The following is a 15,000-nucleotide window of genomic DNA, read 5'->3' as shown; positions in this document are numbered from 1 at the left end:
AAACGAGAGACCATTTAAAGGCTTTTCCAGGTGTTTTGAGTTAGTTAGCTAATGAGAGTGTGGCACCAGGTGTCTTCAATATCTGACCTTTTCACCAAATTCTAATTTTCTGAGATGTTGAATTTAGGGTTTTCATTGGTTGTCAGCTATAATCATCTCCTTTTGGGCAAAAAATACTTGAAATGTATCTGTTTGGAATGAATGTATACATTCTACAAGTTTGACTTTCTAAATGGAATTAACGAAATAAATCAACTTTTTCATGATATTCTAATAATATGACCAGCACCTGTATATATACATATACTATATTGCCAAAAGTATTTGGCCACCTGCCTTGACTCACATATGAAGTTGAAGTGCCATCCCAAAATGTTTTGGTAACCTGGAGCATTCAAAGTTCCTTTCACTGGAACTAAGGGGCCAAGCCCCACTCCTGAAAAACAACCCCACACCATAATTCCTCCTCCACCAAATTTCACACTCAGCACAATGCAGTCCGAAATGTACTGTTCTCCTGACAACCTCTAAACCCAGACTCGTCAATCAGATTGCCAGATGGAAAAGTGTATTTCATCACTCCAGAGAAGGCGTCTCCGCTGCTCTAGAGTCCAGTGGCGACGGGCTTTACACCACTGCATCCCATGCTTTGCATTGGACTTGGTGATGTATGGCTTAGATGCAGCTGTTCGGCCATGGAAACCCATTCCATGAAGATCTCTGTGTACTGTACGTGGGCTAATTGGAAGGTCACATGAAGTTTGGAGCTCTGTAGCAACTGACTGTGCAGAAACTCTTTGCACTATGCGCTTCAGCATCCGCTGACCCCTCTCTGTCAGTTTAAGTGACCTACCACTTGGTGGGTGACCTGCTGTTGTTCCCAAACTCTTCACTTTTCTTATTTTAAAGTTGACTTGGAATTCTTAGGAGCTAGGAAATTTCACGACTGGATTTGTTGCACAGGTGGCATCCTATGACAGTTCCACGCTGGAAATCACTGAGCTCCTGAGAGCAGCCCATTCTTTCACAAATGTTTGAAGAAATATTCTCCATGGCTAAGTGCTTGATTTTATACACCAGGCCAAGTGATTCGGACACCTGATTCACATCATTTGGATGGGTGGCCAAATACTTTTGGCAATATAGTGTGTGTACAATATATATATGAAATTATATCAATATATAATGATGCTATATGACTTAGCAAATTTCGTGCTCTATTTTAGAGACTATTGATTTACTCACCACATAATTGTTTCACCATGAAAAGTTCCACTTGCCAAAAAGCTCAAGGTGATAAGTACTTGTAAGGAAAGAGGTGTAGGTGTTCTCCTCAGGTGATTATGTTCTTGTAAGGAACAAAGGGCAGACAAATAATTTCAGCTGCATTGTCTTTGGATGTATAAAAAACTGTGACACAAATCTCTCATCAAATTAATTCAGAATTTTTTTTCTGTCTCTGAACAATCTTCTTTCTGGTCTTTGTGGTCTTTTATCATCATGTAGGTAAAAGGCCGTTCAAACTGCTTTATAGATGCATACAATTAAAAGAAGCCACAGCAAATCATAAATGGAAATGAAATACTCATTATTTGAATTAAATGCCAAAGACTGCAGATCAAATGGTTTTAGCAAAGTGTTTTCAGCATAATGTATTATGTACTGTGATGCAAACAGTATTTCTCTTTAAAGGGGGTCATGTGAATATGTTTTTTTTCTTCTTTTAAACCATTCCTTCTGGTCCACATGACATGTACTGTTGGTGCTTTCGTCAATTGTTGCAAATATTTTGTATCCCCAGGTACATGAGCTTTGGACTTCAACTGAATAAAAATGGCAGACTCGTGCAAAGCTCTTTGTGTAAAGCTCAACCTTATAAGGAGATATCTGCTGCAGCAACTAAGGAAAAATAAACATTTCGAGTAAGTTTAGAAGAAGGCAAAATTGTTTATAAATATCTCCGCCATGCTTCTATAGTTTGATTTCACATTTTCGTGACAAATTCACAAAAATAGGTACCAAAAGGTAAGACTTGTTGTTTTTGAATAATACGACCCCTTAAGTTAAACCAGCATCTGAAATAGGTTTAACTTATTAAGTCTTTAAAGAGTACTTATTATGCAAAAACAACTTTTTTTTACCAATTGGTACCTGATTTTGTGTATTTAGGATCTACATTAGTCCTTAAAATTTACAAAACAATCTTGCCTTGATTCATAATTCCTCCAAACGAGCCATTTGGAATTTGCTCTGTCCTGTGATGTTGTCTGACCCAGAACGTCAGGAAATATCTCCAAATATGGTAGAAATGTACCTGATGATCTTTGCGTAAGTCCGTCATTGCAATCAGTAAGATACTGTAGTTTTTGATTGATTGATTGATTGATGGATTGAAACTTTTATTAGTAGATTGCACAGTTCAGTACATATTCGGTACAATTGGCCACTAAATGGTAACACCCGAAATAGTTTTTCAACTTGTTAAAGTCGGGGTCCATGTTAATCAATTCATGGTACAAATTTATACTATCAGCATTATACAGTCATTACACAAATTAATCATCATAGTACAAATGTTTGTGTATACATTGAATTATTTACATTATTTGCAATAATGTTTACAATAATTTGTTTTTGTCTATCTTGTTGTGGGGCAGACTGGCTGGTAAATGCATATGCATTCTTTGCCATTGCCATTTGTAATACAATGTAGCATATAGTTCGAATTTATATCTTTCAGTGGAGTCGATATGGAAGCGCTAAAAACTACAACATCGATGACGGGGAGAAGACACAATCGAAGTGGAGGCACGTAAATAATACCGCACACAAACCGGTAATCCTGAAGAGACAGTCAGAAACCGGCTGGAAAATAGTCTGTAAAACAAAATCTATGCAACATTTTGACCAAAGCACCACATTTACATGTTATGTAGACCTGTGTTTTTCAACCAATAGTGTCTGGTGTGCAATGGGAGATTCTGTAATTTCACTTAGCTGGGTTAAAAATATTTTTTTCAAAACAGTAGTTATAATCCGCAAATAATGTTCCGTTGTTGATTGTCAGTGCTGTCTAGAGTTCGGCAGAGTAACCCTGTAATACTCTTCCATATCAGAAGGTGACAGCAGGGAGCTAAATGCTTTGTAGATGTCGGGAACAACGACGATGGTTTGTCGTGATCCCAATATGCATACGACAGCGGGAGGCAATGTGCAGGTAAAACAAAAATAAATGAAAGGCGAGTGCTGCTAAGAAAAGGAATTGAAGCTTAGGGAAGACTATGGAAAACAAAACTAAAAACTGAACTGGCTGCAACGTAAAACAAAAACAGAATGCTGGACGACAGCAAAGACTTACAGCGTGTGGAGCAGAGACGGCATCCACAATGTACATCCGAACATGACATGACAATCAAAAATGTCCCCACAAAGAAGGATAGCGTCCGCACAACTTAAATATTTTTGACTGCTAAAACAAAGCAGGTGCGGGGAATAGCGCTCAAAGGAAGACATGAAACTGCTACAGGGAAATACCAGCACAAGAGGAAACAGCCACTAAAATGGGAGCGCAAGACAAAAACTAAACACTACACAAAGGAAAACACCAAAAAACTCAAAATAAGTCACGGTGTGATGTGACAGGTCATGACAATACACCTACTTTGAGACAAAAGCTATTGTGATGCATGGTTGGTTAAGGTTTAAAGTCGTATCCAAATATTGGGAGAACAACTTTTTACTGTCAATATCGACTGCTGAGTTTGATTTGTTAATGTTTTCTGCTGGGGGTGTGCCTCCAGATTTTTTCAATAAAAAAATTGTGCCTTGGCTCAAAGAAGTTGTACAACACTGATGTAAACAATGAAGTGTTTTTAAATGTAGAAAGGAAATCATAATATGACCCTTTGGGTCTTAAATTTGATCTGATTTATCTCTAGTCTCCATTCAAGAAATTAAATAATTAATTTCAAGACTGGGACAAGTCTGAGATTATTTGAGTCCATGACTGAGAAAGTTTTTTTCAGTGAATCCAGTTTTAAAAAAAGTTAAAGTACCCATGATTGTCACACACACACTCGGTGTGGCGAAATTATTCCCATCACCCATTATCACTCCCAGGGAGGTGAGGGGAGCAGTGAGCAGCAGCGGTGGCCATGTCCAGGAGTTATTTATGGTGATTTAACCCCCAATTCCAACCCTTGATGCTGAGTGTCAAGCAGGGAGGTATTGGGTCCCATTCTTATAGTCTTTGGTATAGGGCTGGGCGATATTGCCTTTTTTTAATATCGCAATATTTTTAGGCCACATCGCGATATGCGATATATATTACAATATTTTTTCTTAGCCTTGAATGCATATAATCACAGCAGTATGATGATTATATGTGTCTACATTAAAACATTCTTCTTCATACTGCATTAATATATGCTACTTTTAAACTTTCATGCAGAGGGAAATCACAACAAAGTCAATTGACCAAAACTGTATTTATTAAAGTTATTAAGCGATGGCACAAAAATTCAAGTCATTTCCAAAACATAAAGTGCAAGATTGTCGGAGACATTTTAAGTGTCAAATAAAAATGAGCTGTATGATAGTAAATCAAATAGTGTATGTCTTTCACTATGTGGTATGTTACTACGGTTATGAAATTCTCTTCATTCTCTAGCGAGTGACTTTACAAACGATGCTACATAATAGCAGTAATGCTACGTTTTATAACAACGCTTTTTCCCCCAACTTGACAAATTACGGTTGTCTGTTCAACATATTCCCACTTGAAGCAGAACCACCGCCAGACGATGTTTTTATTGGGAATTAAGTCTTCCTTCATTTGTTACCAGTTCCGCACCATCTTTCTCTCGTACGGCTACGTTAGCCACGCAGCTGGCTCTCTGCTCTGCGAGGGCTTGTATGTGACGTGACAGTTTGTAAGAATGTGCGCCTGCTTGTCTGTGAGAAGGAGACACGGGAAAGAGCGAGGAGAGCCTGAAGTGTATGCCCGCAGCTAAAAGTCCTGCGTGAATACATATATTCAAATATTACGATAGTCTTTTTCTATATCGCATAGAGACAAACCCGCGATATATCGCCCAGCCCTACTTTGGTATGACTCAGGCCGGGATTTGAACTCACGACCTACCGATTTCAGGACGGACATTCTAACCACTAGGTCACTGAGCAGGTTACAAAAGTGGTTTAAGTCCAAAACTAGCTTAATCCCTGTGCAAGAACGCAGGCCTTTGAGTGACTTTGCAGTAGTAGAGTTCTAACACATTTTCTCCCCATATGTGCAGTGCTTGAAAGCAGCTGACATCGCCAGCGCAGTCACATTTGTCCTCAGTGCCCCTCCTCATGTCCAGGTATGTCAGCCACTTTGTCTGTTTTAGAGTATAAATAATGTATTATATTGGATTTGTGTTTGGCACCCTCAGATTGGAGATGTTCAGATGAGGCCGGTTGAGCAGGTGTCCTAGTAGTGCAAGGAGGAAAGCTGCAGGAGGAGCCCGCCTATGTCAGCAGCCACGGCGACTCGTTAGCGACATCTTGCTGGGCGCGGGAGGGAAGGGGCGGGGTTAATACATCTGCATGCGGGAGGGGAGGCGAGGAAGACCGTTGCTCTAATGGAGGCGAGGAAATGAAGGTGGTGGACTTTGTAGACCACAGTGAAAATACTACTGAACTCCAGTTTGTTCATCTCAGTCGCACACTGAGCCGACTCCCAATGTTTGGCAGGAGCGTTAAATCGAATGGTGCTGTCATCTTTATGACCTTGACTTCAGAGGGAAGCTATTGACTGCACAGTTTCTTTATTTTTTTCATAGGTCATAGAGCGTATCTCGTTTCAACTTTAAAGGATTTCTTGTTCATAATAACTCATCATTTTACGAGCTTTTATAAACAATAATAACACGGGTGTCCAAATTTTTCCCACTGAGGGCCACTACAGAAAATGTAAGTATTTGGGAAGATGTTTTGATACATTTTGTACATTAAAGATACTAAAATGATCCAACGTAGGTCAATATATGCTAAGATATCGGAAGAAAACATCCTAGCTTTGTTATATGAGTAAAAAGGGAAATGAGTGTAATATCTAGTAAATATCAATGATAAATGAGTTTTACCTACAGCCGCCCCTCGTTTGTAGCTGTAAATTGGCCGCGACTAATTGGAAGTATGGAAGCATTAATTATAAATGAAATATTTTCATAGCTAGAGCATACAAAACTAAATGTTTCTCAAGATTATGAGAAAGTAGAAAATGGATGGAGAGCCCTATAGGTGTAAAAAAAACCAAACAAACCCTTTAGTCACATTTACAGTCCTTGCTGGTGAGGCTGAGCCAATCAGTGGCCACGATACTGAACAGCACGCTCTGATTGGGTTGATCTTCTCTACTGTAGTTAATTCAGCCATGTTTATGCTTGAAAAGGCTTACTGCAGGACAAAAACATTGTACAATGTGCTTAAAAATATCTCCCAAAAATTTGTGATGTGGTGAAGCCACAATATTTTAGAAGTATTATGAGGGACAAAAGAAACATTTAAAAAATACACTGATGGCCCCGTGGCCTCAATTTGGACACCCCCTACCATAGACGTTGTTTTTGTTCCACTTCATATAACTACTTAACATTTTCCAAGGCTTGCCGCCTTTACTTACAATACAAATATACTCGCTTGACTTTAAATTGAAATCCCCTTTTAATCCCATGTGAGCAGCCGGCAAAAAATGAAATACAATACTAACTACTGTATTCTTTGCGCATGTGAAATTTCTCTCCTACAAATTTTTGGGTCGTGTAATTTCAATCCAGCACTTTGAATTAATTAAAATACCAGAGGTACCTTGAAGGCAAGACAAATATTTAATCTATGTATTTAATGAAAGAGAAAAATAAGGAATACATCACATCTATTGCCTGCCTATATGTAAAGTAGAGCGTGTGGATGTAGGACTTAACAAGCGTTGTACTTTGCACAGCATAAAGTAAACCTGTCACATGTGGAATAGGTTTTATTACACTTTACATCACACAATACGCGAGCAGCATGACCTTTGTGTTCCTGACGTTATCGTTTTAATCAACAAGGCCCTGTTGCATTCTTGTATTTGACCTAATAAAGAAGTCACATACACTGACTGTGTCCAGTTTTTATTATATATGCATGTGTAATATATATGTGCGTATCAAGGTATAAACGTTCTGCTTTATGGTTTTGATTTTGTCATTTTACATCGTATCAGTATTACATTTAAATGCAATAGTTAAATACAAATACATGATAAGTGCAGTTACAAATATGGCCAAAAGATGGCACTGTTCACAAAGCAAATTATTGAAAGGATGACAATTCTGAGGGGCATTCCAGAAAGCAGGTCATGGGAAAACTGAGTTTGTAAAGCCTTGGACGAGGGAAATTTAGATATTTTTTTTTCCGGTTACCATGGTAAAATATTCTGTTCATCATTGTAAATGTAAACAATCTGCCAACAATAGCTGAAATTTTAGATTAATTTTATTTCAAGAACTATATCTCAGATTATAGTGCATATTTATCATAAGCAAACCGAAGAAAAAGTGTTTTAGCCAATCAATTACATTTACTTTGCATTTTGCATTGACTTTACAAATGTAATAAAACCAGGAGCGATTATCAGCTGCCTCCATGTGTTTTTACAGGTGGGATTGCACCAAAACAAAAATGAGATTTTATTCAATTTTTCTCAACGTTTGTACCTGTTGGTTAAGAAAATATGATTGCACATTAAATAAATCCACTTCTGCTCTGACTGTCAGTAATTGTTCCTCACTTCAGTGCAATAAGATTTCACTATATTACTTTTAAGAAAAGGTGTTCATTTACTGTGAAGTGAATTATATTTATACAGTGCTTTTCTCTAGTGACTCAAAGCGCTTTTACATAGTGAAACCCAAGTTACATTTAAACCAGTGTGGGTAGCACTGGGAGCAGCCGGGTAAAGTTTCTTGCCCAAGGACACAACGGCAGGGACTAGGATGGCGGAGGCGGGGATCGAACCTGGAACCCTCAAGTTGCTGGCACGGCCACTCTACCAACCAAGCTATACCGCCCCACTCACACATTAAGTGAAGTGTGAAGTGAACTATATTTATATAGCGCTTTTTCTCTAGTGACTCAAAGCGCTTTACATAGTGAAACCCAATATCTAAGTTACATTCAAACCAGTGTGGGTGGCACTGGAAGCATGTGGGTAAAGTGTCTTGCCCAAGGACACAATGACAGTGATTAGGATGGCGGAAGCGGGAATCGAACCTGCAACCCTCAAGTTGCTGGCACGGCCACTCTACCAACCGAGCTAAACCACCCATTAACACTTTCAGACAGCATTTTCCATCCCTGGTTCATAGAATCAGCGTTTCACTGATCATGACTTATTATTATGGTCTTAACTCTGAGTCAACGGACTCAGGATTGATAGAACTCACTCAGCTCAGATGTTTTGGAACCCAAACTCTGAGTTTCCCATCTTAGGGTAAATTAACTGGTACATCAGGTTTAAACTCAGTTTGTTGAACTTGCTTCCTCATGGAACACCCCCCTCATCTCTTCACCTGTAGTGTGTCCACACCACAGCAATTTGTATACTGTTTTATGAATGCCATTGAAGTGAATTTATAGCAGTAAATTATGGGCTCACAGATAGTATTGCTTTCTGCATGGCAGAAATGAAGCAACGTTTTTTGTTTGTGATGAAAGCGCTACTAAGTGACCATTGTAGCAGGTCAGACCAAAAAGACACCTCTTTAGTTCCCCCGGTTGGGTGGCTTGTCTTGCAGGCGGATGGAGGCGCTGATGACAGACACAGCTGGATATCTGTCACCTCCTCCCCTTTCATAATACGGAGTTTTGGATGATTGCGACAGGGAATATGGTGTGATGGACAGCTTTAGTCTCTGTGGGAGGAAAAGAAAAGCAAATGTAATGACATGAACCTTGAGCAAGGCACACCATGGAGCTACTTTTTTCTATTATAAAGGTATGCTTTTTTTCTTTACAGACATAATCAGAGTCATGAGAAAGATATATATATATATATATATATATATATATAAGATATATATATAAGATATATATATATATATACACATATATATACATGCATATATATTTATGTATGTATGTGTGTATATGTATATCTAATTATGTATATATACATATATATACAGTATATATATACTGTATATATATTTTTTTATATATATATATGTATATATATATATATATGTATATATGTATATATACAAACCCCATTTCCATATGAGTTGGGAAATTGTGTTATATGTAAATATAAACGGACTACAATGATTTGCAAATCCTTTTCCACCCATATTCAGTTGAATATGCTACAAAGACAACATATTTGATGTTCAAACTGGTAAACATTTTTTTTTTTTTTTTGCAATCATTAACTTTAGAATTTCATGCCAGCAACACGTCACAAAGAAGTTGGGGAAGGTGGCAATAAATACTGATAAAGTTGAGGAATGCTCATCAAACACTTATATGGAACATCCCACAGGTATGCAGGCTAATTGGGAACAGTTGGGTGACATGATTGGGTATTAAAGCAGCTGCCATGAAATGCTGAGTAATTCACAAATAAGGATGGGGTGAGTGTCACCACTTTGTAAGCAAAATGTCAAACAGTTTTAGAACAACATTTCTCAACAAGCTATTGGAAGGAATTTAGGGATTTTACCATCTATGGTCCGTAAAATCATCAAAAAGTTAAGAGAATCTGGAGAAATCACTGCACGTAAGCGATGATATTACGGACTTTTGATCCCTCAGGCGGTACTGTATCAAAAACCGACATCAGTGTGTAAAGGATATCACCACATGGGCTCAGGAACACTTCATAAAACCACTGTCAGTAACTACAGATGGTCGCTACATCTGTAAGTGCAAGTTAAAACTCTACTATGCAAAGCCAAACCCATTTATTAACAATATCCTGAAACGCCGCCGGCTTGGCTGCGCCCGAGCTCACCTAAGATGGACTGATGCAAAGTGGAAAGGTGTTCTGTGGTCTGACGAGTCCACATTTCAAATTATATTTGGAAACAGAGGACTTGGTGTCCTCCAGAACAAAGAGGAAAATAACATTAAGATTGTTATTGGCGCAAAGTTCAAAAGCCAGCATCTGTGATGGTATGGGGGTGTATTAGTGCCCAAGGCATGAGTAACTTACACATCTGTGAAGGCACCATTAATGCTGAAAGGTCCATACAGGTTTTGGAGCAACATATGTTGTCATCCAAGCAGCGTTATCATGGACGCCCTTGCTTATTTCAAGACAAGTGTTACAACAGCGTGGCTTCGCAGTAAAAGAATGCGGGTACTTTCCTGGCCTGCCTGCAGTCCAGACCTGTCTCCCATCGAAAATTTGTGGCGCATTATGAAGTGTAAAATACGACAGCAGAGACCCCGGACTGTTGAACGACTGAAGCTCTACATAAAACAAAAATGGGAAAGAATTCCACTTTCAGAGCTTCAACAATTAGTTTCCTCAGTTCCCAAACGTTTATTGAGTGTTGTTAAAAGAAAAGGTGATGTAACACAGTAGTGAACATGCCCTTTCCCAACTACTTTGGCACGTGTTGCAGCCATGAAATCTAAGTTACTTATTATTTGCAAAAAAAAATAAAGTTTATGAGTTTGAACATCAAATATATTGTCTTTGCAGTGCATTTAATTGAATATGGGTTGAAAAGGATTTGCAAATCATTATATTCCGTTTATATTTACATCTAACACAATTTCCCAACTCATATGGAAACTAGGTTTGTATAAAATGTGTGTGTGTGTGTGTGTGCGTGCGTGCGTGCGTGCGTGCGTGCGTGCGTGTATATACACTTACACACATAGACTTGTTAAGAACATAATGTAATGGCTGTTTACAACTCTTATTTTTTTGTGATAGAGTGATTGGAGCACATACTTGTTGGTCAGAAAAAACATTCATGAGGTTTGGTTCTTTTATGAATTTTTTATGGGTCTACTGAAAATATGCTGGGTCAAAAGTATACGTACAGCAATGTTAATATTTGATTTCTGTCATGTCTTTGTGATCATGTCTGTTTAGTTATGTTCTGTTTTGTTTTTGACTCCATTAGTTCCTTTTTTTGCGCACTCGTTTGTTTTATCACCATGAATACCAATTACTTTTCACGCACCTGGTTCCTTTGGACCCATGCACCTGTTAATCACCACAGCATTTAAGCCTGTAGTTGCCAGGTAGTCAGCCTGGAGACATCACCTTCTACTCACCTCCTACACACCCATGTTATCCATGCCAATGATCCATGCTCTTTCTCGGTCACAGTAAGTGTTTTCGTTTTGGTTGTTCATAGTTCCGCCATTGTGCGAGTTTTTGTTTTCAGAGCCAAGTTTTTGTACCTCCTCTGTGAGCGCCTTTCGTTTGTACTTTTTTGGAGTTATTAATTAAAAGATGTCCTTACCTTCACGCCATGTCCGTTCCAATCGCTTTGCACCACGGGAAAACAAACCACACCATAGTCCGAGTCTTGACCGATACAAGTCCCTTGGCAAGTTTCACTTCAATATGGCACTTTTGGTAGCCACAGCAGATTTGGTCACATTTTCAGTACACCCAAAATAAATTAATAAAAGAACCAAACTTCATGAATGTTTTTTGTGACCAACAAGTATGTGCTCCAATCAGACTATCACAAAAAAATAGGAGTTGTAGACGGCCATTACATTATGTTTTTTATATATATATATATATATATATATATATTGCATTATATGTCCTTTACCTGCACAAAGGATCCAGGAAGAACCCACAATGTGTGAACGCTGGCCAAAGGGATCCAAATGATAGAGCCCATGGCAACCACCCAGCCAACACTTTGTGCCCAAGGTGGGAACACATAATTTTCATAGCGAGCAGGTTTAAACTGAATGATGGAAAAAATCAGGATCACCTGCCGTAAAAAGATGCAAGCTTACTTTAGTTGTGGTTCACAAAAGGTCCAACAAACAATTGACCCACCAAGATGAGAAAAGGAGCGATTATTTGCCAACAAACTTTGAAGAAAATGTTTGCCTTTTTGCCAGTCATCTCTTCCAGATTGTCAGAAAGTCGCCTCACGCCTGAACATAGGGACAAAATTGTGAACAAACATGACAACAAACGTATTACCAACATTCCAAATATTAAGAAAAATACCAATAGACTATCAGCAAACATAAACAAATCAATGAACATATGAACATACGTACAAAAGTAAAATAATGACAATCAAACCAAGAAACGATCAACAAACATATAAGCAGGCATATCAACAACCAAACAACTAACAAACATATGAACAAACAAATCTGCAGGCATACCAACAAACAATAACCAAACATATCAACAAATATATGAACAAACAATAAACAAACATACCAATGCCCAATCAATCATATCAAGAACCATATCAACAAACATATTAACAAATAATTAACAAACAGATTAATAAAAAATATCAATCCACAAATGATTAACAAACACACAAACACACAAATATATCAAAAACATTTCAACAAATATTCAACAATCAACAAACATATCAACACACAATCAAACATATCAATAAACATGTTGACAAAAAATACCAACAAAAAAAAAATCAACACATAACAATCAACAAACATAGCAACACACAATCAAAAATATCAAAAATCATGCCACAAACATGGCCCTGCGATGACGGCAACTTGTCCAGGGTGCACCCTGCCTTCCGCCCGATTGTAGCAGAGATAGGCACCAGCACCCCCTGCAACCCCAAAGGGAATAAGCGGTAGGAAATGGATGGATGCCACAAACATACCAACAAAACAATCAAAGAACATACTGTTTCAACAAATAATCAACAGTCAACAAACATACCACCCAAAAAAAAAATCAACAAACATTCCAAAAAAGATATTAACAAACAGGCACTTTGTGTCTGACAGTTTGCGTCACGTTTATCAGGAAAATGCAGGCGTGGAAAAAGTTAGGGTATGTTCAAGAAAAGCTGCCAGCGAGCAGGTTAGGTTCATGGAGTCAGTTACCTGGAATTTCCTTCATGTCAGACTTCACAACACTGAAAGTCTTCAGTAAAGCAGCTTTAGGGTAAACAGTACAGTATGTGAAGCTTGACATGAGGGAAATCCATGGTTTTCTGTTCTAAAAAGACGGATACATCAAACTGAGAGTATAAGTTGATATCATTATACAGTAATATCGTTAGCCTTTTTTTTTTTATCCCTGATTTCAGATAGTTGATATTAATTGGATGGATTATTTAGTTGTGTATTATTTTGAACTTAAATAAATATATATGTGTATAGATGTAACCTATTTTTATGGTTTTGCCTCTTTGTGATGTTAAGTTCCTGTTATACAATATATGCCTTGAGCTCTTATTTTGAAGGTGAAAAGAACAGAAATGATGTCATGTTGGAGTGGAGGGGAGTTTTGAAAACAAACGAAATAAAGTAGTCCTCGTGTAAAACTACAGCCTCCGTGTTTGTTATTTTATAGTGTGGTACAGTATAGGGGACTTATATAAACCCTCGGTTACATAGATAATAAACATTAAATATAACATCTCCAGCACCCCCCACGACCGCAAAAGAGACAAGTGGTAGAAAATAGGTGGATGGATATTGTCACCGCCTGCTGCCATCTTGTGGTTTGTGTGTTCAGTTTGCCTTTGTTGGTGCAGCAGACCTGGCTCTTATTGTTTGTCTTCTTCCTAGAGTTCCTGTGTTTCCCTGTGGGCGCAGTTGTAAGACGTGCTCAATTGTGTCCGAACTTCCCGACACTATTTAAGCAGCACCTCGAAAGCTGGATGCCACTCGTCAATTCCACTCCTCGTATGAAGACCCCTATGGTCCTGCAATGTATGCTTCTTACCTTCTTGGCTATTTCCAGTGCCATCCAGTTTGGTATGTACTATGTTAGTTTGCACGTCTTGCAACTCTGACCCAAATTCAGTTAGTTTTTGTATATTAGCTTTTGTAATTTCATCATAAATATAACTATAAACAAAATCTGTTTTTTTTTTCAAGAAGCATATGTCAGATTTTAGGACATAATTATTATAAGCATATTGGTCTTACACAAAGTGCTTGGTACAGTAAAACTAAACCATATCTATATATGTTTATATATTTGAAGGTATATATGTATATATACAAACCCCGTTTCCATATGAGTTGGGAAATTGTGTTAGATGTAAATATAAACGGAATACAATGATTTGCAAATTCTTTTCAACCTATATTCAGTTGAATATGCTACAAAGACAACATATTTGATGTTCAAACTGATAAACATTTTTTTTTTGTAAATAATCATTAACTTTAGAATTTGATGCCAGCAACACGTGAAAAAGAAGTTGGGAAAGTGGCAATAAATACTGCTAAAGTTGAGAAATACTCATCAAACACTTATTTGGAACATCCCACAGTTGTGCAGGCTAATTGGGAACAGGTGGGTGCCATGATTGGGTATAAAAGCAGCTTCCATGAAATGCTAAGTAATTCACAAACAAGGATGGGGCGAGGGTCACCACTTTGAAAGCAAATTGTCGAACAGTTTTAGAACAACATTTCTCAACGAGCTTTTGCAAGGAATTTAGGGATTTTACCATCTACGGTCCGTAAAATCATCAAAAGGTTCAGAGAATCTGGAGAAATCACTGCACGTAACTGATGATATTACGGTCCTTTAAACCCTCAGGCGGTACTGCATCAAAAACCGACATCACTGTGTAAAGGATATCACTACATGGGCTCAGGAACACTTCATAAAACCACTGTCAGTAACTACAGTTGGTTGCTACATCTGTAAGTGCAAGTTAAAACTATGCTGTGCAAAGCAAAACCCATTTATCAACAACACTAAGGAACGCTGCTGGCTTCGCTGGGCCCGAGCTCATCTAAGATGGA

General features: G+C 38.0%; 2 protein-coding genes across 2 annotated transcripts in view; one reads left to right on the top strand and one right to left on the bottom strand.

The window, feature by feature from the left end:
* Positions 1-7,147, top strand: part of dhrs11a (dehydrogenase/reductase 11a) — a 69,483-nt gene extending 62,336 nt beyond the window's left edge. Inside the window, exons 6-7 of the mRNA XM_061897992.1 lie at positions 5,298-5,363; positions 5,436-7,147. Coding sequence (XP_061753976.1) covers positions 5,298-5,363; positions 5,436-5,477 — 108 coding nt within the window. The 3' untranslated portion in view covers positions 5,478-7,147. The remainder of the gene's footprint in view (positions 1-5,297; positions 5,364-5,435) is intronic.
* Positions 7,024-15,000, bottom strand: part of si:ch211-283g2.1 (sodium- and chloride-dependent GABA transporter ine) — a 26,214-nt gene continuing 18,237 nt past the window's right edge. Inside the window, exons 11-13 of the mRNA XM_061897991.1 lie at positions 12,068-12,168; positions 11,832-11,999; positions 7,024-8,942 (exon numbers count right to left, since the gene is read on the bottom strand). Coding sequence (XP_061753975.1) covers positions 8,793-8,942; positions 11,832-11,999; positions 12,068-12,168 — 419 coding nt within the window. The 3' untranslated portion in view covers positions 7,024-8,792. The remainder of the gene's footprint in view (positions 8,943-11,831; positions 12,000-12,067; positions 12,169-15,000) is intronic.

Source organism: Nerophis ophidion, linkage group LG04, assembly GCF_033978795.1.
Source record: "Nerophis ophidion isolate RoL-2023_Sa linkage group LG04, RoL_Noph_v1.0, whole genome shotgun sequence".
NCBI classification, from domain to species: domain Eukaryota; kingdom Metazoa; phylum Chordata; class Actinopteri; order Syngnathiformes; family Syngnathidae; genus Nerophis; species Nerophis ophidion.
The sequence above is the reverse complement of the archived record's forward strand: the minus strand, read 5'-3'. Positions and strand labels throughout refer to the sequence as shown.